At 38.7% G+C, this 27,767-nt stretch overlaps 1 protein-coding gene across 4 annotated transcripts in view; it reads right to left on the minus strand.

The window, feature by feature from the left end:
* CSRNP3 (cysteine and serine rich nuclear protein 3) overlaps positions 1–27,767 on the minus strand; it is a 112,456-nt gene that overhangs the window by 76,863 nt on the left and 7,826 nt on the right. For 2 of the 4 annotated variants that reach the window (XM_068948754.1, XM_068948755.1), the window contains exon 2: positions 3,818–3,988. In XM_068948754.1, coding sequence (XP_068804855.1) covers positions 3,818–3,965 — 148 coding nt within the window. In that variant the 5' untranslated portion in view covers positions 3,966–3,988. Of the gene's footprint in view, positions 1–3,817; positions 3,989–6,452; positions 6,533–18,190; positions 18,398–27,767 lie in introns of those variants that run through there. The other 2 variants (XM_068948753.1, XM_009676192.2) reach the window with 2 other exon arrangements.

Consider the following 27,767-nt stretch of genomic DNA (forward strand, 5'->3'; position numbering starts at 1 on the left):
ACAGTGTCTCCAACATTCCTGAGATCCCATTTTTGACCTTTTAAACTAAGGCAAAGCAAATGTCACTTTAAAAATATATATTGCCATTAGCTTCCTTGACTCTTACATAGTCTATTCAAAAAAAAGGATTATAAGCTGCAGGGCCTCTGCTCCAACCCAAGGAGGTCCAGCTCCATGCCAAACTATTTCAGGCTCTTTCCACGCCACATGAAACTCCACAACGTAAAATTCTACTCTCGACTAACAACAGCTACAACAGCTTTTCACTCTCCATCTCCTACGGTCAAATCACAGACCAAACTCAATGACAGAGTTCTTCTAACCTTTTACTGGAACCACCTGACACTTAGTAACAACTGACAGGAGTAGCTTACTGCAGCCATTTGCCCTTAAGCAGAGACCATCCTGCTGAAAAGGAAATAACCATGATACACAAAAAATACCACAGCTTCTCACTCTCCTCCTCAGTTCTGTGGCATTGTTACAAATTTTACATTTGAACCATCAGTGAACATTTCTATATACAACTACTGCATTTACTGTATTTTTACATATATGCACACACACACAAACACACATAACTACTTTTTTTGAAAAAAGGATATTCATATCCAGTGCACATCACCAAAGAAATCTAGTATAATGCTATAATGCTACCGTAATCATTTAATTGATTTGAAACTGCCCAAAATTTATTTTTGAATAAAATATGCTACCACAGGAGAAGAAATATACACACATTAACGTAAAATGTTGACCACTGATAATTAACAGCAGTCTTAGTCTATGTGCAACTTATCATATACTGTTACAATACCTGTTCTAAGTAGAAATCTGTTGCAGTAATTGCTCAGATTAACCCATTCTCCCCACCAAAACAGCATATTGCCAAAAACAATGGGTGCTAGCAAAATTAGGGGGAAAAAAAGAGTTTTAGTATCATATCTTCATAAAGAAATAACAAAATTTTCTTTGCGGTCACAAAGAAGAGAATAGCCAGAAGTTCCTCAGCTAATTTACATAAGTATTGCATTTTCTTGGACTATAGATCTGATTCTCCATCACCTTATATAAACACAACCGTAAGAAGCAGAGGTGGCTTCCATTCTGATTGTGTGCTAAGTTGTACAACTGTGGAGAGCCATGATCCTTAAATTCAATCTTTGTTATCTCTTTTGCTTCACAAAAACATACACTGGTTACTCTGTGAATTATGAAGTCTACTGTTGTAGCAGTCAGGGTTCCCCCGCGCACAAAAACCTTACAAAGTAGTTACCCAAAATGGATTGCATTAAAGAAGTACTGCCATTGCCTACAAAAATACGAGCAAATATGTTGCAGCTTTGCCACGAATGAAACAATGAACATGAAAAAACAAAAAACACAGAAAAACAGAAAATAAATGAAAGCTAAGCAAAATAAATGCATCTGCATCATGCCCTGAAGGCTATTCACTAAACTAAAGCACTGGAAGACTGCCAAGAGGAACAAATTCCAGACTCTGAAAACCCTACCACTAGGCTAGGGAGTTCAAGTTCAAGAGCCAACAACAAAAGCCTCAAATGCAATCAGAACAGGGTAATGACTGGGGGGCCGGGGAGAGAGTAGTCCTCATATCTACCTGCATCTCAAACCATTCCCAGTCTCTGTTCTTCTCACTAGCATTTTAAGTTCTGGAAGAAACCTATAGAAAAGATGGACTTTTCAAAACCACTCAGTCCTAGCTCCTCTCTGCACCCTCAGAGGTAAGGCATCAAGATTCCTTAAAGCATCAAATCACAACACAGGATGTATACATTTGGCAGTAAAAGGGGTCAGACAGATAACAGAGCTGGCAGACGCTTGAGCTAGTAAGTTGATGAAGCGAAACATGGCTCCCTACAGACTTACTAGACAAAAAAAAAAAAAAAAAGGAGTCCAAAAAACTACACACACACTGGCTGCTACCACACAGTTTTTCCCAGTGAACTCAGTTCTAAAATTAGTACAAGCAGATCTAGTTCAGTTCTCCCTGAACTGCAATCCATAAAACCAGAAAATAATTGAGGTTAGAAAGGACCTCAGCAGGTTTCTTGTCCAACCTCCTGCTCAAAGCAAGGTCAGCTAGGAGATCAGACCAGGCTGCTCATGGCTTTAGCCAGTCTGATCTCGAAAACCTCCAAGGACAGAGACTGCACAACCTCTCTGGGCAACCCGTTCCAAGGCCGGGATGTCTTTACGTCCAGTGCAAACCTCTCTCCTTTCCATTGGCGTCTGTTGTCTCCTGCCCTCCTGCCACGTACCACTGTCAAAAGCCCGACTGTCCTTCATAGAAACCCTGCAGTACCTACGAGGAGGCTATCAGGCCCCCCTCGAAGCCTTCTCTTCTCCAGGCTGAACAAGCCCAGGCCCCTCAGCCTCCCCCCCACCAGGGCAAGCACTCCAGGCCCCTCCTCATCTTGAGGATCCTCTGCTGAACTTGCTCCAGTTTATCAATGTCTCTCTTCTACTGGGGGGCCCAAACCTGGGCACAATATTCCACAAAGGGTCCAACAAGTGCTGTGTAGAGGGGCAAAATCACTTCCCTTGCACTGCTGGCTGTGCTCCTGATAACGCAGTGCAGGAGGCTCTCGCCCTTCTTGGCCACCAGGACACACCTTCAGCTCACCTTCAGCGTGCTGTCCATCTGCCAAGACCCCCAGCACCTCTTCTGCGGGGCTGCTCCCCAGCCAGTCAGCTGTCAGCCTGCATATATTCCTGCAAGGGGCTCTTCCTTCCCAGGTGCACGCCTTTGCGTTTGTCCCTGCTCAGTTTTACAAGGCTCATGTCGGCCCATTCCTCCAGTCTGCCTAGGTCCCTCTGAACGGGGCCTTGAGGCCATTGGCTACTCCCCCCTGAGTATTCCACTCAGACAGAAGGCGGCACAGGGTGTTCAGAATAGCCTTTTTTCAGTTTCAGGTAAGGAACTACCCTAACTTTACTTCCAGTTGTTTCACAAATAGCACAGCGACATCCTCTTAGCAGCTACATGTGACTTTTCAGAAAAAAGTTCAGGTCACTTATTGTTTCTCAGTTATACGCATGATTTGCTGCAGATATTTTGACTTTATGTAGATTTGATAAATTATGCAAGTTTCATAACTGGTAAACTCAACCTGAGAAGTCAAAAGAAAATATGCTGTAAATTAGCTATTTCATGTTCAGCTGGGTCTTGAATTGGAACAAAGAAAGAATTTCTGCTTTCTCTGAGCATCTCATATAAATATCAAGTGCAAATCTAATATTCCACATAAGGAGAATTACACACTGAGTTTACTCCTGTAATGAGTGGAAGAAAAGGACAGGGGGCTATGGGGTTGCGCTGGCTCAGGTAGTATGGTAGATGACCTTTGCTGATTAGCTATTCTACAATAGCAGATAATGCAAGCTACTCTCAACTCTGAACTGCCAAGGTCAAGCAAAAGCACTAGACTTCAAGCCTAGTTACTGCTGATATTTCCTCCTCCCTCTTCACTCAAATCACTACTCAAAACAGAAAGTGCTCTTCCATATGCTTGAAATATTTTAATCTCTCTAGATGTAAATGAATTAGTAAAAAAGTGAAGTTACTTTGAATCTCACTGACAGCTACTAGTTTTTACATAAACAACTATTAGAGAAATAGTTGTTCTTAAAATAAGTATTTCTAACAATCTCAATATTGAAATGTAATAAAAACAGAAAAAAAACTTCAAAATAAATACAGATAGCCTAAACTGCATTTCTTTCAAGTAAGCTGAATCCTTTTTAGCTAGTGTAAAAATGGAGGATCATGCTTACACGCCACTTTAGTACTTACGGATAAAATGATTAGAAGCTGATGGATGAACGTTATTTCCACTGTCAGCACTTTCACTGCTAGAAATATCATCATCTGATTCCCACACACAGGAACAGGATGAGGAGCCATCAACTTCTTCAAACTTCCTCTTTAAAATTCCACTCATAGCTGCAATGCTGTCTCATGTACCTGTAACAGGAACAGAGGCAATGAAGCACCAAAACATCTGCTGGCTATCCACGCAACAGAGATCCTCAAATTCATTTATTACGGAGGATCAGTCAGATACTACTACCTTTAGGCTAAATGGCTCCCTTACCAAGAGTTTTAAACAATTTTATCAGGAGGGAATTAAAATTAGTATATAATCAGTATATTTATCATATCACTGGCTTTATTACAGGCAGTCTGTAAGGAAAAAAAAAAAAAAAAAAAGTAAAAGCTACCTCTATTCTACTAGCATAGTCAAAGTTCTATAACTAACTTCATGCACTAAAAAAAAAAAAAAACCACACACTAGTATTTCAGATATGTCCAGTAAAGCCAGCTATGTTCAACATTCCTTACTGTTTCCCTTTCATTTATAACAGTTGATCTTATTATCTCCATTTACAGAACAACAAAGCAGAAAAAGATCAAAACAAGATCATTTTAATGTATCTGGCAGGCTAAAACATTTTTTCTGTGTTTTTAATTAAGGTCCTTTTAGACCTTAAAATTTTACTGTCACCATCCTTACTGATTACATCCTACTCAAGTCCAGAAATTAATGCTAAGATCTTAACTTAAGTCACAAATATATTTATTCTCTAACTGCACTAATCAGTGGAAAGTTGTTGTAAATATCTGAAAAAAACCTGCTATGTGATGCTTTCAAACATACAGTAGCAGAATTTCTCCTTCTGAGCACTACTTTTGCCTACAAGCTTGTGGAAGCTGCCAATTCAATTTATTTTATTATAAAGTTGATTTCTTCCAGTAAGCTTCATTATGCCTTTATGGATTTCAGTATAGATGTAGAATCACAATATAATGCTAAAAACAGATGCTGCATGAACTGATCTTCAGGACTGCACTTGTTTGAATGCAGAGCACACTAAAAATTAAATAACAAATATATTAGGTTTTAATACTGTCAATTACACAGAGAGCTTTACACCCATCTGCCTGCCATGTCACCTCAGCCTATTTTGCTATTTATGAAAACCATGTTTTTCTGAAAGGGTTTTCTTCAGGCTAAAGACATAACTTAAACTCAACATGTTTAGTTCTAAGCCCTTGCCTTTTTGTCCAAAAGCGAGCTATCACAAACAGTAAAGAAATCATTATATTCTTACCCTGAGGACAAGAAAAAGAACATTTTGCATCATTTTTGCAATAACTCCTGCAAGCAACTTAAGAATACACCGAATTGTTAAGCTTCAACCATTAATAAAATCACATTTACAAAAAACAGGAACACTTCTCCTCCCCTCCCCCAAAAAAGGAAAAAGCAGAGGAGGGAAAACCCCAAAAAAAGGGAGAGGGGGCAGAAAACCTCAGGATAGGTTCAAAAACAACTCCTCTGAGCTATCCCCATGTCCTCGCTATACCTCTTGCCAACCACCTTTTCCACTGCCTCCTGCAGTGCTTACAGCACTGAATTTGTGAAATTACAATTATTTCCATGGCAACAGCCTGCAATATCAAAACCAAAGGATTATAGCTTGACTGTAGAAGAGGGGAAAGAAGCAGCTGGAGTGTGAGAAAGAAAATGCTTACATTCAAACATCTCAACGAAGAGACAGGAAAGTGAGAAAAGGCCTGACAAAGGGTTTACTGTACAAGTGCAACCCAGGCCAAATCCATGTCCGAGCATATTCAAATTGTGGCTACAGGAGTCTTAAAGTTCCAAGTTCAAATTACCCCTGCCATAATTGAATTGTAAGTTAAACCTAATAGTTGTAATCATCACTAGTGTGCAGACTGTCAGAAAGCAAGAACCAATTTCATAGCTTGAAATGATTCCCAGACAAAAACCCTTTTGTCAGACATTCTCCTCTGCAAGTATGCCACACAGTGACTACACGACTAACATATATCTTGCACATCAGTTAGGCTGTTACAACTAGTAGCAGAAATAAGTACCTTTCATATCAAAGGATTTTAAATTTTCTTGCATATAGCACAGCATACATTTGCATTAAGTGTCACGACCTGGCAGCAGCAGGGCCATTTCATGAAGACAACAAGAATTTCCATGTGAACCATAACAAGTGATTCCTAGGATCGCTGGGAGTGATGTACAGGTTGGTTCCATACCCAGCTACCGATAAGCCAGGAGATATGGGAGCACTGCAGAAGTTGAGCATCACCACGACTCATAAAAAAGGCATAACTATTCATTTAAACACGCATATTTCTGGAGTCACTGTTGCCTATTTTTTGTCCTGAATCTCTCTTTCAAGCAAGATTATCAAGAACGTTGCTTGGCTAAGCATTTCCACTAATATTTAGGTGTTGCCACTTGTCTGGGATCTGTTGATCCTAGTCTCTCTGGTATCAAATTTCCCCAGGAGATGGAAGTATTTTTCCTTTCCCCTATTTCTCAGAAGCTCAGATATCATACCAGTACACTAACGAGTATCCAAAACTGTTTGTACACATTACGTACCAGCAGGAGATTCCTTTAGAATAACATCTGCATTAACAGCTGCCACTCCATAAGCCAACATTCTTCAGAAAAAGGCACATCTGCATAGAAGTAAATGAGGAATGTTCCATCTGATGCGTTTAACCCATGCATTGCTTACACAGACATCATGCAGTACCTGAACAAGATTCACACCTCCAGGAACTAGGAGACAAGCATGATGACCTACAACCTGATACTGTTTATCAGGCCATTATTTCACACCCTCTGTTGATGATGTGATATATTCCCCATGGAGGATAAGAATCAACATAAAAAAGCAGTAGTCAAATTTCTAACAGCAATGAAGCCCCAAAGTCAGTGATATAAAGGTTCCCTAAGTCAACAACCATACCTTCCAGGGAACCAAGCCAGGCAACTCTAAGGGAACTGCCATCTTTTTCCGGTACCGCAGCTACACCTGAACCAGTATTTCCAGGTTTTGGGGAACAAAACTAAAACAGCTACAGTCACAAAAAAACCTCGATCCTATCTGATCTTAACTGAAAACTCTACGGGTTTCAGCGACAGGACACAAAGGAGTTACAAAAGACGTACTTCCATATATATGGACAGAAAGTAAACCTATACACAAATAAACCACTTATTTGATAACAGGAACCATAAGGATACCATAACTACACAATGATGCAACTTTGTTGAAACAAAAGTCATTTATGGTAGGCAGAACAGCAGGTCATATGGAACAGGAATAACCTCATAGACACAGACATACTTTAGCAACATATATATTCTAAAGAAAAATGACAAACTCTTTGCAGTTCTGCATAGAATCCAGTACCCGAAAGTAAATGTCTGTATATAGGCACCATATAGCATCACATGACAAAGAAAAACACATGCACAGAAGAGATCAAGAACTGAAATTAAAAGCGGTACTTGAATATGCTTAGACTCTCGGTAAGACATCAGTCAGTTCCAGCCTCCAGAGGCAAACACTGAGACAACAAATAGCTACAGCTACGCTAAGCTGTCAGTTTAGGTGAAAATGGGAGAAAGTTGGGTGGAAGAGTTCAACTAAAAATAGATTTTTTTGCATAATTATTAAAGAGATACCTAACAGCTAAGCTGCTTCTTGATTTGGACCAGAATCTTGCCGACTCACACAACTGGGTAATGCGCAGGTATTGGAAGCATTCCTGTTTGTTGATGTACCCTTCACTAAAGCGCTCACACAGAGATGTGATGCATCATCCTCTGCCACGCTTCTCACCATGCTAACATGGCACTAATCCACAGAAAGGCAAAACAAAACTGAAAACGGAGGGAAAACCATTAAAGCAAGCAAAATAAGCCACACACATGCATTGTATGATCGATAGATCAAACACCAATTGACTGACACAGATAAGAATTCCTAGAGGAAACGGCAATTTGCCAGAGCAGAAGCATGTGATGGAGGCTTGCTCGGACAAGAATGTTTTTTTTTTGTAAGCCCTCCACCCATTTTTTTTTCCTTTTTTCCTTAAATTTTCCCTCACCATGAAGAAACTACTTCTACAAAGCGATCATTTAACAAGTTCTCTAGTTGCAGGTACGCTGACTGGCGAAGCAAGACTACAAAGCTCCATGGCAACAGGCTTTGCCTTGCTACAGTGCCAGATAATTGGCAGGCACCCTATATTTGAAAAGTTCAGAGGCAACATGTTATTACTAGAAAAAAAAAAATCCCTTGTAAATGGTGGGGGGTGGTGGTGGTAGCAGTGATATTTAAAATAGTCACAACACTACCTGAAACATACAGAGTGAAACGATGCAAAAGCCTGGCTAGACTGACTTTCTCCTGTGCCTGAAAAGGCTGGAAATTTTAGAACACCATGGTAACAATCTCATTGCAGCAGTCCTTTAGAAAGCAGATGTCTCCAAATACCACTGAAAGGCCCCAAGGGGCTGTGTGAGAATTACTGAGTAAGTGGAGGGGAGGGGTGACAGTACCTTACCCGTGGTCCTAAAAGCAGCTTCTTATTCATTATAATGTTATCACCGCAAGATTCATTGCCAAACTAGCTTTACAAAATCTAATGTCAAATTGTCACCCCAGTGTTTTTACTGAGATGGGGGGGGGGGGGGGAAGAGAGAGAGAGAGAGAGAGAGAGAGAGAGAGAGAGAGAGAGAGAGAGAGAGAGAGAGAGAGAGAGAGAGAGAGAGAGAGAGAGAGAGAGAGAGGACCCACTGCACACACAACAAAGCCACATCAGATAGGAGAAATCCTTTTACCTCTCCCTATGCTGCCTATCTTGCACTTCAGCTATTGCTTTGTAAAGCGATAAAAAGGTGATAACAGATACTAAGAAAACAGAGAACAAGCTGCAATACAGAAATAGAGAAATGACAAAAATCTTTGTAAAATGACAAAGATATGATCAAATGACGTTTGCATCATAGTCATAATCTACAAATAACAGATTGCTTTGCAAAACTCAGTGCTATTGTACACAGCTCATACAACACCATATGGGAAATTGAACAAGTATGGAATATACATGAAAACATAAGCATTAAGTATGTACTGCATGCAGTAACCATAATATAAAATAGAACAACTTATATGAAATAATAGAATAGGTCCCTGTCTCAGGTAACATCTCCTTATGCTTTAGAGAAAGGCCTCACTGTAAGAATCAGTTATTGACTAAAAGCTCAGCAAAAGCAAGCAACGAAAGTCCAAGAACATGCAGGTATTTAGAAAAAAAAATCCAATAAGTTGCCTCTTTCATTCACTAATAAAATACTACTTTGTATCAATTCCTTCTTGCAAGCAGATCACATACCATGATAAAGTCTACCTGGATAAAAAAAAAAAAAATCACATCTGAAAATAAAGGACAGGCATTAAAGATTAACCTATGAATCACCCACATTGCTTTTTGCCATGTCTTAAATATATCAGCTGGAAAGCATGAAAAAATTCAGACAAAGTCCATAGCAGCAATATAGATATGCTTCTAAACATAAACACTTCTATGCAAATGGTCACAAACTGAACAGGAGGATGCAGAAAGCAGATGTTAGACATAAAACATTACTGCAAAGTACTCATCTCAAACAACTCCCACCCACTGGCCAGTCAGCATGTACTATAACTTGCTAGGGAGACTTGGCAAATAATTTCACAGTTAAATCATGACTATTGATGCTCACAAGCTGAGATGTTCAGATTATCTGTTGTGATTAATATTCTTTTTAAACGCAGGTCTTTTTCTTAGTTTGCAAACTAAACTTTATTTATTTTAAAAAACAAATTTTCCTTATCTAATCACATGCTGAACAAACATCAGTAACAGAGATGGTCATGAACTGTTCACTAATGAAGGCGTTTGCTTCATCACACATATCATGCTTAACTATTTTGCTCTTTGTGCAACTGATAGTCTTCAATGGAGAAAAAGAAGGTCAGAAACAAAAGTGACAATATCTCTCTCAGAGAATATCATTTGCTTGTGAAAATGACTATTCATGTAAAGGACTGCATTAATGCAGACAAATTTATTTGCATGAATGCTTGCAAACAGTGAACAACAGAGGTACAAGAACATGAATTAAACAGCTGTTCAGAATTCAAATTAATGTTTGCAATACATGTTTTGCTGCAGTTGGCAGCTCTAATCACAAGAAGCAGTTGCCAGAGGTAAGCGCTGATAGTTTCACTAGTACAATCTCTAAAAACTAGAAATACATAGCAAGATAATTCCAGCTAGAGATTGCAGGAATCGACTGGTGGTATTCCCTGGGCCTACAGAGAACAAAATCAGGTATCACCTTTACTTTGCAGTAAAATCCTACAGCCAGGGAAAGACAGATACAGTGATTCTCACTGATGGCTGCTGTACAGTTGCATAACTTCAGATAAAGTCTTTCAGATCATCTTTTATGATTTCCAAAGAGTTAGATTATGCTGAGAAGTCTATGTGCATCCCACTGCCCAGCTATTCCTTTTATTTTGCACTTTTCATGCCTCTTCCTCTGGGGAGGTGGAGAGGGGCAAATAAAAAAGCCCTTTTGAATTGGTTTCCTCAGGAACTGCTCTCTATTTAACAGCAAGACACCAGAGACAGAAAAAAAAAAAATCACCACATGAGTTACAAAAACTTTAAACTTTAATGGGAAGTAAGATTGAAATTGATCCATAAAATGAGAGTTCCATGCAAGAACAACACCCCAGCTCACAGCTATGAGGAACTGCTTCAAAAATAAGTGCTCAAGACATTTTAATTTATCTATAAGTTGTCCAACTTTCATTTGCAGGATGGAAAAAATAAAATCTGCTTAGAGTCATAGCATAATTCAGGGTGAGAGGGCCTCAGCAGGTTTCTTGTCCAACCTCCTGCTCAAAGCAAGGTCAGCTAGGAGATCAGACCAGGCTGCTCATGGCTTTAGCCAGTCTGATCTCGAAAACCTCCAAGGACAGAGACTGCACAACCTCTCTGGGCAACCCGTTCCAAGGCCGGGATGTCTTTACGTCCAGTGCAAACCTCTCTCCTTTCCATTGGCGTCTGTTGTCTCCTGCCCTCCTGCCACGTACCACTGTCAAAAGCCCGACTGTCCTTCATAGAAACCCTGCAGTACCTACGAGGAGGCTATCAGGCCCCCCTCGAAGCCTTCTCTTCTCCAGGCTGAACAAGCCCAGGCCCCTCAGCCTCCCCCCCACCAGGGCAAGCACTCCAGGCCCCTCCTCATCTTGAGGATCCTCTGCTGAACTTGCTCCAGTTTATCAATGTCTCTCTTCTACTGGGGGGCCCAAACCTGGGCACAATATTCCACAAAGGGTCCAACAAGTGCTGTGTAGAGGGGCAAAATCACTTCCCTTGCACTGCTGGCTGTGCTCCTGATAACGCAGTGCAGGAGGCTCTCGCCCTTCTTGGCCACCAGGACACACCTTCAGCTCACCTTCAGCGTGCTGTCCATCTGCCAAGACCCCCAGCACCTCTTCTGCGGGGCTGCTCCCCAGCCAGTCAGCTGTCAGCCTGCATATATTCCTGCAAGGGGCTCTTCCTTCCCAGGTGCACGCCTTTGCGTTTGTCCCTGCTCAGTTTTACAAGGCTCATGTCGGCCCATTCCTCCAGTCTGCCTAGGTCCCTCTGAACCTCTGAACCCTTGAGGCCATTGGCTACTCCCCCCAGTTTGGGGTCCTCTGAAAACGTGGGGAGGACAGTTATCTCTATGTTTCTTCCTGAGTGTTGAGGGAAGATACTCATATCTCCAAGATATTCATATACTCTATGTAAGCATAATTGTTTCCAATTGAAAATGTTTTAAGTTCTCTCTTTATATATAGGATTTTTCAAAAGGATTTTGTAACATATGCAGGATACAGCAAGTTCTACTGCTTCAATTTTTTGGCTGATGGAAATAAAGATTAAAAAATATCTATGGTTACTATGTACGTAAATCTTGCTCATAAATTTGTGCACATTATGGTGGTCAAGTTATACAGACGAGGAAAAAAAAAATCTTTCACTGTTTGTTTGCTTCAGTCCAGCTAAACCCATAGCACTAGGTAAATCCTGCAGAATAAGGCTGTGCAATTCAACCTGGGAATTTGTTCTGACACTGCAAGCCAAATCCTGCCAAGTCTGCTCTTTGCAGGGTTTCTATACCATAACTTTTGAGCACCCCTGATTGCACACTTGAGTACTCATCTACTAATCTTCTAGACTGCCTGCACACTGCTGTACACTGTAACACATGTCAACTGGCTCCACTGGAAATGAATTCAGAATGCAGAGGGGATGTTGGCATATGCTCAGCTTCTATAGGCAGTACAGATACAACCAGAGTAGATCTGGCTTCTTCAGTTCTCCAAGAACATCTTGTAAGGTCCTGTCCTCCTACATGCTTGCCTGGGCCATCATACAACACAACCAATGGCCCAAATATCCCCATCTCCATCATCCAAATATAACCCTCCCTGCTATACACCAGTAGTGAAGCAACCTTCCGATATCTCCGTTCTCTTCTTTGCTACAACAGCTGAGGTTCAAGCAGAGCAACAAGGAGCACAGAAGAAACACTGGTCAACAGTTGCAGGAAATACGCTCACACACATAATCCTTCAAACAGAAAAGAAATTCTAAGCTAGCTCTAAGTCTTCTCTCAGGATGACCCCCTGAAGTGCAAAGGGTAACGAGTAAGAGCTATTCAACCAGGCATCCAGAAGCTTGGCACTGACGTGTCCAGTGATGAGGGCACAACCCAGTAGCAGAGAAGGAAGGTTCAGAGGCAATCCACAAGAGACTGGGCTTTCCTTTCAACATGAGGAGACTTGTCCATAAAAGCTGTTTAGTTTGAGGTTGTGTTTCATTTAGAACACTTTTCTAAGCTTCCTGCTGTGTTAGAAGCATCTTGGACTCCTGTGCAAGCAGCTCTTGCATAGGAGACACCGCGTCCTAGAGGCGAATGAGATTAAGGAGAAAGCCATGCTAAACTGGGTTACAGACTCAGATTCATGATGCCTAACCTCCATCTAAATCATCCAGGACACTTTTTTTCTGGGCTCATCATGAAGCCTCCTCCAAAGTTTTCAGGTGACATCACCAAAGACCTGGTTTTGGCTAGTTCCCTTATGTAAGATTTTAAGATTTCCCCAATGAAAATTTCTCCAGCAGAAATCCTTGTGGAAGCAACTAGTTTACTTTTTGCTTTTATATGAAGAAAAGATACAGTGCACTGTATTTTACCCCCACCACAGAAGCATCTGCATCCAAGCAGAAATTTCTAAGTTTGGTGGTGGACTCCCAGAAACTGTTTTTACTTTTTAGACTATGTTCCAGGAGGCTGCTTATAGCAAAGCTCTGGCCAGCAGTTGTCATAGCTGCTCGTAAGATCAAAGTGTGGAAAAGAGCCAGACACTGCCCATAGCCCTGCTTACTTCTATGGAAATATAGCCTTTGAGAAAAGGGGAAGCTAGCATGTAGACGCTGCTGCATAAGACACAGCATGCTAACAACACATCCTTTTGCATCTCTTTGCAAAAGGACTAAGAACCTTCAGTTTGCTCAGCACCTCCCTTGCAACTGGAAAGAGATTCTGAGAACAGCAGTAGTGTTTTCTGCATATTTTCAGCACAGCTGCTTTGCATTATGCTGCTCCCAGCTGCCCACTCAGGAATGACAGTAGAGTCCAGCTCTGTAATGAAGACTCTAAATACCGTTAACTCAGTGCTGAACATGAGTGTTTCTTCAGATAACTTTTGCATGGATTAGCCCAGGTAGCAACATTAATAGGCATACTGCAACAGGTCTTCATAATATTTCAGTACTGATCTTCTACACTGCTCTTTTGTGAATATCAACCTTGTGCACTGCATGCAAAGTACACAAGGTGACAGGATATCTTGTGCATCTCAGTATGCGTCTCCCACAGTAGGGACATGACTGGTATATGCCGAAGGGGCCCTCAGACCTCTACAAAACAGATGCATGCTACTTAGTGTCCTGCTGCATGCTATTTAACAGCCTAGGTGCTTGTTCACCATTGCCACCAAAGCCAGGAGAGATGGCATGAATCCAACAGCATGAATCTCTACTTCTGATGCACGGTTTCTGACTTTTGGTTCAGGGTTAGCTACTCTTTCCTCTGTAACAGAGTTTCCAATCCCTCTTACCTTGCTCTTGCCATAACTATTGACAATGGTACTACCTATATGTAACAAGATAGAAAGCAGCTAATTTCAGGAGATGAGAGTTTAGAAACAAGATGAATGGATTTCTTTTCTTTTGGAGAGTGACAAATGCGGTAAGATAGTCCATCTTCACATATACGGTCTGATATCTGCTGTTTGGCGCAGAACATTTAAATCCTCTTTTCTGTAGGCATGAAAAAATAATGCAGAAAGTTGCTGGAAGGGCCTAGCCTTGCAGAAAACTGTAGCTCATCTGCCTACAATCAACTCATTAAAAAAAAAAAAAAAGTATTATTCTAGTTTTCTCTTTCTCTGTGTTATCATCACTATCTTCCACAAGCCAAAAATAGTGTCAGGCAATGTGAGACAGACTTTCTCATTACTGTTTTCAGCAGAGGAGAATTTCTGCTTCTATATCCAGAAATCAAAGGATCCATGTCAAATTGGTAAAATTCCACTACAGCTGTAAAATTCACTTTTCTTCCCCAGATAATGTTCAGATTTACTTATCTCCATGGAATCTTAAATTGCAATCCTTCATATTATATTTCTATAATTAAGTTGTCCTGTACTATAGAAAATTGCCTTTAATTTTACAGTGATTCAGGTTTGCTCATCTTAATACAAAACAAATTATTCACAACAAGAAGGCCTGCTATGATTAATTTGCATTGTTCTCATAGAACAGTTTTTATAAAGCATTCAATAATCTGCCTTATTAATATGTTAGTACTCTTATAGAATGAAAGATATCATCTCATTTCCTCTTACTCATTTCAATTAGTCAAAACCAAGTATTCAGCTTTTACTTTAAATCACCTTTGGTACTTTTGTTGTCAAATAAAAATGAATTTTAGTATGAATTTGCAGAGAATGAATTATCTGTGTAACAATAACTTGTAATATTTTCATGCTGCCTTTGAGAGACTGCAGAATGGGAAAAATACCTCAGTCAGTGCTGGAATATTAATCAGCAATTCTGACTTATGCTAAAACAAAACACACATGTAATTTAAAAAAAAAAAAAAAAAAAGGCATATTCAGCCCACCATGCAGCATTCAGGAAATGTCTGTCATTGGTTCTGTTTCCTTGGCACAATCAGGAAGTCATCCAATGGAAGCAAAGGAAAGGTCAAAGAAAATTAGAACAGTGGTGTTTCTGTAGTTATGATATACCAGTGGTGTTTTCATATATATTGAAAACCAGCTAACAAAAGAATTTGTGATATGTAAAGGCTATAAATCCATTTAAATATATTTCTCAAAAGAATGAGCAATGAAGAACTGGATTTAAAAAGTGACTATACTTTCTTAATAGAAAAGAATTAATTCTTTAGAGGATGAAATCTCCTAATAGACAAGAAATACCTGTTACCATTAAGACAGTTATTGGTAATTTAGGTTTCAGCTTTTGTTTAAGGTAATTTAATACTGACTTAAAAAGCAACGGCTGACCTGTTTGTGTGATATTTTAGCCATCTACACATATTATATGACTTCCTCATCAGTGGTAACTAAAACTGTTTGTCAATTAGAGAAAATGTTAACTTACACTGATGGACTAGATACAAAAGGCAGGGTTTAAATATTCTGTTATTTAAGTGGGGATCCTGCCACTGACTGTACTGGGAGTAAGCCTGGAACCCCAAATACCACATTACATATACACACACTCATGAACTTTTTTTTTTTTATTTCAATTTTCTATCTGCTTTCAAAACTTTTGACTATCCTTCCTCCCATGGATATGCTCCCTCCTCAGTAGGGTCTGCCACCAAGGCTAATGAGCTTATCTCCTTTTCAAAAAGCTGGTGAGTGCTGCAAGTAGCTGATAGAGAACCTTACATAGAAAATGCAAATCTGTAGCTCAAGTAGTATACCTGAATTATTAGAGAACTTTAAAACTAGTGACAACACACAGTAGTTTTATTCAGTATCTTTCACGCTGTCATTATTAAGGAGTAGATATTTTTAGCCACCAAAAGCCAAATCCATCTGCAGAAGCAGTGTTTCCAAGGAGACAGAATAATTTAAAGACATATGCAACTAAAATCTCTGTTTTCATCAATTCCTCTCTGTTACTGGAGCTGCCTTGAGTCAAGTTTCACATTTGAGAGGGGGGCAGAGGGAGAAGTGATTGAAGAGTGATTGAAGAGTGATTGGAATATATAGGTTTCAGATTGTATTCTAACATTTTTGATTATGGATTCAGATACATATCCATTCCTACAAATAACAAAAATATTAGGATGCAATGCATGCATTTTTCAGTTAATATTATTTACCAATGTTCACATTTCAGTAGAAAACATTGATACGGAAATAGTTTGTCAGTCTTTTAGAAAAGTTTTGCAAATCATTGACATATGCTGTAAGTCTTAAGGTTTTTTTGATTGCTTGTTTAGCAAATTTGCATTAGGCTCTATTCCCTGAAGGGACAACTGAGGGAAAAGGGCACCACTCCATGTTCGCTGCTGGTAAGGTGTAAAAGTAACTGGACAGAGGGTAGAACTTTTTCCAATCCTCTTTAGCAGTCAGTAAAGCTTTTAGTGACCTTTTCCTTTTTTTTTTTTTTTTTTTTAAATAACAATACTTTAAGAATTTTGAGGCTGCTTAAAGTGAATTCACTCTCAGTGAAAACAACAAAATGGACACATTAATTTACCATTTTTAATCTATGAGATCTATTAAAATTAAAATTCCAATTCTTTAGCAAAATCTAGCTTTAGAAATATACTGCATGACTGCATAATCTCTAACCAGGCAGAATGCTTCTAACCCTTTCCTTTATTTAATTGTCACAATCCATTTATACAACACTGAAATAATCCCATTATTGTATTTTCAGTGTGGTATAAAAATGAACGGTCACATGAGAAGTATATAGTGGTCGTCTGAGTATCTGCAGTACCTCCTTTAAGATAATTATGAGATGAAATACATGAAAAAAATAGTAATCTAAACCATTAGTAATGTGAAACCATGCAAATGACTGCTTGACCAAAAAAGGGCAAAAAAAAAAAAAAAAAGCAGCTATAAACTGGCAACAATTTTTAAATCACAACTCATTTATTTCAATGAAGACTCCTGCTTCAAACTAGCATAATAGGGTCCCATGGTATAATAATTATTCACTGCATGTAAAACATGCTGAAATATGTAAATATGTCAATAGAGAGTTCACATGTGGAAATCTTGGCCACAGTGAGGCCAATATCAAAAATCTCGATTCCCTCAGTGAGGCCAGGACTTCATTCTCCAAGCCTATATCCTCAAATAATGTGGCTGGATTCATAATCCTCTTTTCTGTACCAAATTAGTTATTTGATACTTGCCATCCCAGTGCCTATGAACGAAAATCTGCTGATAACATGCAAACTTGGTAGCATAGGTTTCATACAAACTATTTCAACAGTTTATTAAATCTGATATGTAACTGCTGTAGGTACTACAAGATTTATCTACTTTCATATACATATTTTAATTATATGCAACCTATTTTTTATGATACAAATAACGTTATGATTGAATTATAAACTACATTCATTCCAAACCAAAAAGTAATTTAAAAATCCACAAAAAACCCTTAAACTTATACATTGTTTTGAGGATCCATTTTCCCTGTATGTTCAGCATTCTAAATAAAATACATATAATTTTAGAGGCAGACCATTTGCAAGATCTTTTTGCACCTACACTCAAGGAAAACAATTTTAGATCTTTCTGCACTGTTTTACAGCTGGTACAACTGTACTGCTCAACAGTAAGCTTTCCATCATACAAAAGACCTGCTTTCCTATGGCTTACTGAACAACTTCAGCATCAGTGAGATGAAATGCTTATACTGTCACATGAGAAAGTTAACAGATAGCATCAGGCACACCTATGATTTCACTGTCTATGGATCTCATACTAGTTGAAATCTCCTAGAAAGGTAGAATAATAAATTAAGAAGATGCCTCAAAGTCATGAATGAGGCACAAACTGTAAGATGCTTGCACGTGCATTTTTACAGTCAAGAAATATTGTGGCAAGGACCAAGAACAGCTATCCAGAAAAGGAATTTTTTCTCCCTTACCTGTAAACCGGCTTTCTGTGTTCCAGCTCCGTCAGTGCAGATGGAAAGGTTTACTCCTCCCTTCTCCATCCATCAGAGAGCAGTCATCCAATAACTGAAGTCATCCTGGCATCCTCTGGAACATGCTCTCTTATTTCCCGCTCCCCACCCCCATCTGCATACTAGCAAAAAGGGAAAACAGCAAGGGGAGAAAAACAAATCAAAAAAAACACACACATCTGAAAAATAGCTTTGATGAGCTACTTGGTAATCAGTGAGGATACTCTACAGTGGAAGGTAATGACAAAATCTAAAGACAGTAAAAAAAGAAGTCTCTCTATTAATAACCTGCAGTTCCACTAGTGAATAGCAATTCTCCCCTTCAGTGCCTTTTTCCAAGAAAAAAACAAGCAAGCAGCTGTACGAACACATTTACTGCCTATACGCATTCTTTGAGGCTGACTCAGCTATCCAGATTTTCAGTGAAGAGTGCTGCCGTGTATTTAAGAAATTTTATGATTATCAAAATAACAATGGAGCTTTTATACTAAACAAGGATCTGAAATCTCAATGCAAATTAGAATAATTTAGAGATTGATGACAGCGATTTCCTACTACCATTCAACTGCAAATGAATACCAAGAGTAAGGGGTAAAAATAACGGTCAGGCACTGAGATTGGCAGTACTAAAAAAATCAAAGGCTGAAATAAAGAGGAAGGAGAGAACTCAGATCTTCTGTGGCTTCAATTTCTATCAAATTGTAACTGTACTTCATCCATCTTAATGTATGCAACCCCTAAGATCAGCTAAACATATTTTCTTTCGGTAAAGCATACTAATGTTTCTACTTGAGACAGTTTGTGAGATACCAGAATGAGTAAGTACTAGATATTCACCTTTCCTTTAAGTTCTACCTATATAACCTGTGCTTGTGTATATTTATTACTTATTTATAGTATATTAGCTGAAATCCTGTGCCAACATCCAATGTGACAGGTGAACCTTGTCCTCACAAAACTTTCAACCTAAATGACAATTTATCAACCGCGTAGAATGACATGGCAAAAAAAAAAAAAAAACCACACCAAAAAAACCACACCCACACAGTTTGTGTGCCTCAGTTACACTCAGTCTATTTGTAACCTCTTAAATCTTCATGAAAAGATGTCTTTTCAAGCCCAGAAAATTCTGATTTTCCATATATCCATATCAATCAGCTATCAACTCAGCTGAAGACAACAGCATTACATTGATTTTATGACAGTTTAACTTAAATTAAAAAATCAAGAATGAGCCTTCAGTCTTAGCAAAGGCAAAGTTTGCCACCACTTCAAAGCATTCATACTCCAGGATTTTCATTTGAAAGGAAAATGATAAGCAGCAGAAACTGACAAATACTTTTTCGCTTACAAGTTTCAATCTTCGGCTATGACTTTCTAGCAAAATTAACCATTAATTCCCTTAAATAACAGCATCTATCCTCTTCGCTGAATTACTGGTCTTTAACCACAGTGAGATCATATAAATTAGTATACTTCCACTGTAAAGTAATAGCTGCTTTAGCTTCTGAAAAAATTAGCTGGCAGATTTATCATAATGAACTGTCAGTAGATCATGTACACAACATCCAGATTCTGTTTGAACAAGTAAAGTAGGTGTCTTTTTAACCAAATTACTTCAGTTTAAGTTAAAGCCTCTTCCTAGATGTCTATGAAATGAAAATCCATTCCTGCAAAAGTGTTAAAAGCACTACAATGAATACTAGGCTTCAAATCCAGACAACTATGGGGAAAAAAACCAAAAATCTTCTCATACGGAAGGACTTTCAGGAATACTGAGGAAAGTGTAAACAGAAATTTTGCCCTAATGATTGACTGGCTGGAAGACACCTGTCAGTTCTTTCTTTTTCTTTTTTTTTTTTTTTTTTTTAATTTAAAATTATAAAATCTGTAGGGGAAAAATTTAAACTAACCAGTCTATCTATGTATGCTTTTAGAAGCTGAGCACCTAGGCTCTTCCTCTCAGCCAACCTGACAGCTGAGGGAGACAGAAGGAAGTAGAGAACTGTAGTCTCAAAACCACATTTAATAAAAATCTGTAGTACAGATGCAAAGTGCAAAGGCGTTCCATCCCTAAAGCATTATTAAAATAATCACAGTACACACACACAAGCCAGAACGTCTTGCAAAAACCTACTGTGAAAAAAGTTATTTAAAAAAAAAAAAAACTTCAAACACCCCAAAACCCCTCTACATTAGTCCCAGACTGAAGTAGTTCTATATTACAGATGGACAATGTTTCTAAAACAAAGCAAATACTCTTGGCTCCAAAAATGATCATTAAGTAGGCTGATGTTTCCTCCACACTTCTTAAGAACTGCACACACAAACCTTGCTAACAGACTGGCGTTTGTGTGATTTTTATCACCTCTGGCAGTTTCTTCAAAATTCTGAATACTCTTCAGTCAGTTTATGTGAAGTTTGCACCGTTATGTACATCAAAAATTAACTCAAGTCATCTGACTTGATAAATGTCATTTTAATATATGAAATGCAATTCTGCTAGCATGTGAGGGCCCCGAGTGCTATGCTGCAGTGTTGCAGCCATGCTTGTATCTGGCACAAACCTTGTCGCTCCAGATCCTAACCCCGACCCACAGACTTGACTTCCTGGTTCATTCCCAGACCTGCCTCACCACTATGGCCCTGACCTGCAGGGCAGTCACTGGACTCTCAGCCAACCTGGCCACATCCCAAGGCCTGCCCCACTCTGCTACTGTGGCACTGTGCCCTGGCCAGGGGTCAGTGCCTGCCTGCCTTGCTGGCACCTTTAGCTCCCAACTCACCTGCCCTCAAAGCAGCCTGCTGCCCTTGCCACTCCCTGGCACCACATATGAATCAGACTATCAGTTTCCATACCTAACATCTGCCAATTCTTTCCAGCTCTGAAGTGCTATTATTGGACTAATTAATCACATTTACACAGAGATGGGGAAAGGGAAATTGCACCCTTTTTGAATCCAGGTTTGTACCTGCTTCCTGCTGTGACTCAAGTGATTAGTAGATGAACTTACAATCGTTTGACTGTTTCATCTTCTTTGAACTTCTATCACTCCGTTTTCCCCTCTTTACTTCTACTCCCTACAATATGCATTTTAAAAAAGTTTTTCTCCAGAACTTTTACGCTGGAAAAAAGGAAGGCTTCAGAAGAAAGCAAATTCCTAAGATGACTTTCTTCACTTCTCCTTTCCCTGATTATGTCTGTGCTACTGAAATATTTGCTTGCATTTTCTCTGACTCTAAAAAGAACGAGGCTCCTTTTTATAAACCCTTTACAGAGGGGCTCTATGTTGCAGTATCAGCTCCTTCCTGAAAAAAGGCTTCAAAAAAAAAAAAAGAAAAAAAAAAGCAGAAAGTCTACATAAATTACACCTCAGTAATCCCCTCTGCTTTACCATACAATGGTAAATTGAAATAATGTAAGTTGAACTCAGAAACTGTTAGCTGTATAGCTTCAGCCAAAGGGCAGCCTATGCTGTCAGGGCTGAAGGCAGTTCCCTACTTGGCTCGGCTCATTATGAAATATTCTTGAATCCTGTTTCAGGTTTCACTTGAAACTTACAGTTCTTTGTGTCAAGGCTTATCGTTTGAGATTTTTATTTCTTACTGGTTGGAAGATCAGCTGTGGAATTAAAAGTCTAAAGTGACCAGGAACCTGTCTAGAGGAAGAAAGGATCTCATTTTTTGAGTCAAGAGTCACACAAATGACTAGCAGAGTTTTAAGAAGTTCAACCTTTTCCTTTCACAAAGTCTTTCCTGCTAAGATGAAAAATGAGCTGCATGAAGATCTGCTCTCTTATTCAAGTCCCTTATACAACCAACTATCCAAAATGGAGATCACACTTGTGAAAAAATCCCTGAAGGGAAACACAGAACAAGCTTTGTGAGGCAGCAACAAGATTACATGAATTTCACAGCCGCTGCCAATTCCATGCAGCAACTCAGAATCCAGTGGTATGAAGAAATGTGCAAGTATGGTCCCAAGTGGAATGAGACTGATAGAAGAAAGAGCGAGGAATGAACTATTTATGAATTTTTGATGTACACTCAGGGCTCCTGCCTGGAAAGTCTTGCTTGGTCAGAAGAACTGATCCACTGATGTTATGAAATCTACATCAAGCTTGCTCACATTCCTTTAATTTGAATGCTGCTGCCATCACAGGGAAGTTACTTACAATTTATGGCAAAGCAAATGGAAAACTGAGGTTTCTTTCTCACAAATGGTGGACAGATGCCCTCATATTCCAGCACTAGAAATCTCCTAAACTTTGGATTATTGTAATCCTACATGCCTTAAATAATGAGAAGCTATCAAATAGGGTAGATGCAAAAGAGTTTCCCCATGTCTCTGAACAAACCAGAGCTCTGAAGTCAGAAGTATGAGCATATTAAAATGCAGAAGCCATACACTTATTTTGGCTTTATAAACTTATATTGGCTTCATTGTCCTACTGACTGTGTTTAGTGAAGCCTGAAGGGATGGCTGTTGGGGCTAGAGAAGAAGTTGGATAGTTATAGACAACGCATACATAACGAATACATGTCACCCATATTGGTCAGCAGATCTGACGCTTGACAAAAAAATGTTATTGGCGGGGGGGGAATTATTATAAGATGGTATAAAAAAGGAATACACTGCTTGCTGTGCAGGTTAAAGGATACCAAAAGCAGAAAGCTTTAGTTCCTTCCCCAGTTTTAAGAGACAAAGTACGACAGCACCTGTTATAATAGGTATTATACCTATTAAACCAAAAAAGTGGCACAGTTGGCAATAAAAGGCAGCACAGTAGAAACTTTCTTTACACTTCATATATACATGTAAGAGAGGAAGGAAGGAAGGAAGAGTCTTTGTTTTTATTATACACACATATACACACACACACACAGCTTGCACAAGAATACTAGAAACCTCCATAAAACTACTGTTAGGTGGGAACAAATCTGAGGAAAAAATTAAGCAGCATATTCACAACAATCAATTTTTACCGCTTCAAAATGCAAGTTACATACATTTCAATGTCCTCAGACTCCTGCCCACTTACTAACATCCATTTATATTCTTTCAATCAGCTTAAGAGTACAGTCATCTGCCTTCAGTGAAATCAAAAACAGTATAATAAATGACAAAATATCAGGAAAGAAAAGGCAAAAAAAACTTCTGTGCAAGAGTATACATGGATTCTCATTAACTCACCTATGGCAATTATAGCTCAGCTTTCTAGCATGGCAGTTACTTTCAACTCCAATTACTTACACACCAATAACTAAGATAAGTCCTTTGCAAAATCGGAGATCCACTTCTCACATTAAGTAACAGAAAACAAGACCAAAACATGAGACTTTGAGAACAAGTTTCTTTTGAAACATAGCCTGGACTTCATGACTGAAAGACAAAATTAAACAAACCAAAACAAATATATATATTAACTCACTTTTGCTAACTAGAAGAAAAGAAAAAAAGGAGAAAAAAAGATTCGTTTTCAGCCTCATCAGATCCAGGAGCATAATATTTGCACAGCACTGGAAGAAAAAAAGAGGAAGGACTACTCCTTCTGGAACAAGCACAGACAAACTGATGGCAAAAGGGGAGATGACACCTAGTTCAAGGAGAATTGGACTTTTTAATGCTATGACAGGTCGCTTGAGTCTTGGTCACCACAGGTGAACAACTGAAAGATTAATAAGGTTTCTTTTTCTTTCTGCTTATTTAGCAGGTTAGCAAGTCTCTTCTTCTACTTATATTCCTCCCTTCTCTACTAATGCACTGCCTTGATGAAACCTTTAAGCTGACCTTGAGGCAAACAAATTTTGACCTAGCCAGCAATTAGGCATAAAGATGCCTGAAAAAATGCTTGCATGTGTCCTCAGCCTGCCTGGAGATTTTCATTCTTGCATGAATAATTACTTTAAAAAATACCATCAGAGATGATATGTAATTAGGAAGTATAAGATTTTTTCGTATTCGTCTGTTTTCGGACCATAAGAGATTCTTTTTGATGAAGGATCTACAAGATCCATCTTAAATACCAAGATTTCTGTCATGGGATCAAATTTCCTATTCAAAATAAGAAAACGGTTTTACATGGTATGCTCATGGTAAATAATTCCCATAGATATTGCTACTGAATCTGCATTTAGAGAAAACACTTGAAATTTGATTTTAGATATCATATATATGCGCACATATCTGTGTTCTTGGAAGCTTATTAAATATACAACAAACAGATATCATGTAAATATTATTCCTTTTTTGACATTCTTTACTGTTTTTTCCAGAATTCATTGCAGACAGTACTACAATATAATAAAAATCCCCAAACCATGAATCTGATTATTCCATGCTTAAGTAGTTTGACTGAACTTAGTTACAAACGTCTAAATCACAAAGAGAACATGGAAAGTCATAAAGAACAGGGATAATACCAAGTTCCATTTGCTCCAGACATTTGATACTGACCCTACGCGTTAAGATTTGCGGGCATCTCTCATTTTTCAAAGAACAAAATTAAAAAAAAAAAACAATTTATATTAGATAAATTAAGCCCTGCCCGCCACCATTCTGATTTCAACTACATGCAGTCTCCTTGCTCTCCTAGTCCAGTTCTTCCCCACAAGTTAGGCATGAAGTTGGGCTGTGCAGGGAGAGCAGAACTCTACAGTTTCCCTGTTCTCAGCCTCACATGTTGGTGACATTCACCTAAGCACAGCTTTAAACCAAGACACAGCTAACATTGAGGAATTGCCCACAATCAGTCCAGGTACGTTACCAGAGCGCTCACAACACTTACCCTTAGTCACCCTTATTTTAGGCTTTTTATGTCTCATATTTTGCATTTTCTGCTCATCACTACACCAGCCAGCTCCAGTGATCAAAGAGGAGAGACCTAACAGTAAGTCTGGTCCTCAAGTACATTATACAGTCATGAAACATTTTTTCATAAACTAATTTCTGTTAAAACAAAAAAACAGCAACAACCATTTTACATACAAAAACAACAACTTTACATTCTTCCCAATACCAGTACTAAATTTATTTCACTTGCGCAAAATGCAACACTAGAAGTCGTTGAAGGAGCTCCTGCTTTAACCTATGCATACTTTTAAGAAAGGCTGTTTACAGTTATTATCATAGTACTCATTGTTAATCCCCCATGCTGCTGAGGCACAGCGCACAAAATTAAGACAAGGAAACAGCATCCAATACAGAAAGACATGTAACTAACCAGTAATTATCAGCCTTTCAATGCCATTGTGTTCTAAGAGACTCCTTCTTTCACCTGTTCCATTTATGTTTTTTTCTGGTATGTATTTTTAAAGCCATAACTGGCTTTTTAAAGCGAAATTCAATATTGCACATATAACAAACAGAAGAACTTATGCACCATGTAAGCACTGGATAAAGATCTTTGATCTTAAATGATGCTCTGTATAGCACTCAAACTATTGAATGAAATGTAAACAAATATGAAATGTAAACAAATATAAAGCTTGTACGTAGCAGAGCCGCTAAAAATATTCTAGAGAAATAATAGGAAAGAAGATTAGTTGCCTTTCAAGAAATTCACTGGGTATCTGATTTATCATGCTCTTCACAATGATAAATTTTACCTATTTTACCTTCTGGCTCTACCACAGCTAAGGCAGAGTTCATAAAACTGTGCTCAGTATTACTCAAATTAAGATATACTTGGTTGCTGCATGATATGAACTTTAGCCACACCAAAGTAAGAAAACAGGATTCTGCAAAAAAATCCACTTGTGTCTTTTTTTGCAAATCTGTTTGAGAAGTTATAGAAGAGGAAACTCAGCTGGTAGGGAACAGCCCAGGGTCCTAGACCTTGTTCCCAAAACATTACCTTGTTCCCAAAACATTGTATAAAATACAGAAGTAATCTTGTGAGCAAGAAAGCAAGCCCAGATACCCCTTTGCCCAGATGAATGACCCAATCATTAGGTTTTGGTGTGTGATACCACTTTTTGTTCTTCCTCTGCTCCCAAGACTGCATTTTTCACTGTTCTCCGGTCTTCCACAAACTATTTTGTAGCTTGTCAATTATGGCACATTTCAGGAAGACATAGGTATAGATTTGAACACTTTCAGGCTGAGGAAAGAACTGTAACCAAATCTCTCACTTTCCTTGCAACTGCTCTCAACTACAATAAAAAAAAGTAAACATCAAGTATTTGTAAAAGAGAAAGTGCTATTACATTAGGAGTCTACCCATAGAAGAGGGATCAGTGCTTCAGATTCCCAGTATATACAACTGCCTATACTCCAAAGAAAATCAGGAATTCAGACATACTATTTTGTTAACAAGTTCATTTTAGCAAGTGAGAAACATCCCCAGTCAAAACATTCCAAACCATCTTAGACAAGGATTATTGTTTCTATGCTAATCCAATCACATAATCTCTGGACTGGAGCTGGATCAGTCTATCAGTGTGGAACAGAAAACTTGCTACCAGTCATAGATTTGACAGTGTAAATGCTTCTTCATTAACTGGGTAGAAAAAAACCAAGGCTAAATTAGACATTAAGGATTATCCTGCTAGGAACAGGCATCTACATTCTAGAAGTGATGCCTAAGGTGCATGACTAAAGTAAGTATTCTGATCCTTACAGACTATAATGAAGAACCCACATGGAAGAGTGGGATGCAATACTAAAAACACAGTAATGTATTACTTTGCAAGCTGCAGCTGAAGATACCCATCAAATTGATTTCCTGGGTTGCAAGTGCCTTTTTGATCACTTCCCACATAACATCAGACCTGCAAAAAACTGCATCACAGAATCATGAATGCCACAGGAACCATACTAAAAAAGAGTCATGGTTGGCAATGAAAAGAAGCACAGCAGAAAGCAAGCACTGGCATTGATTTTAATGAAATTTCTCAAGACCTGTCAAATGAAGAAAGATAATTTTTTTGCCACTGAGCAAAGAGAACTCTTTTCAGATAGAACAACTTCTGAAGAGGTCCTGAAAAAAATCCCGAAGTTGTCATTAAAAACAAACAAAAAAAATCCAACATTTTTTATACCTAGATTGTTAAACCTTAGTTAGGAGCAATTAAGACAGTCACAGAATCTGTTCTACTTTCCATCACTATGGATCAACAGTAATTTTGGTAAAGTTAATGAGCAATTGAAACTGGAGAATGAGTTTTGATCTGCTTTTCAGAAAGATAACTTCCAAGAATCATATGCAATGAGAAGTCACTCAAACTCTCTTACATTAGGAGCTTGTTATACATATTTACATTCAGTATGTTAGTATAACGGAGAGGTGGATGTTAGACACTGGTCTGTCTAATCCCTGCTTGCCTTATTAGCCCATCTTTCATGGAGACCTTCTGCACGTAAGCTAAATCAAAATTGGTCTTGAAACATGGCTAGATAGGTGTCTGCATCCCATAACGAAGGATATAGTACCCAAATCTCATTACACAATATAACGAAGCAGAGATCAGGAGACCAAGAAATACTGCTCTGTCTCTGACAATCAGATAGAAGAATATTTGAAAGTTAAGCAGTATG

The sequence above is a fragment of the Struthio camelus genome, chromosome 6 (genome assembly GCF_040807025.1).
Source record: "Struthio camelus isolate bStrCam1 chromosome 6, bStrCam1.hap1, whole genome shotgun sequence".
Lineage (NCBI taxonomy): Eukaryota > Metazoa > Chordata > Aves > Struthioniformes > Struthionidae > Struthio > Struthio camelus.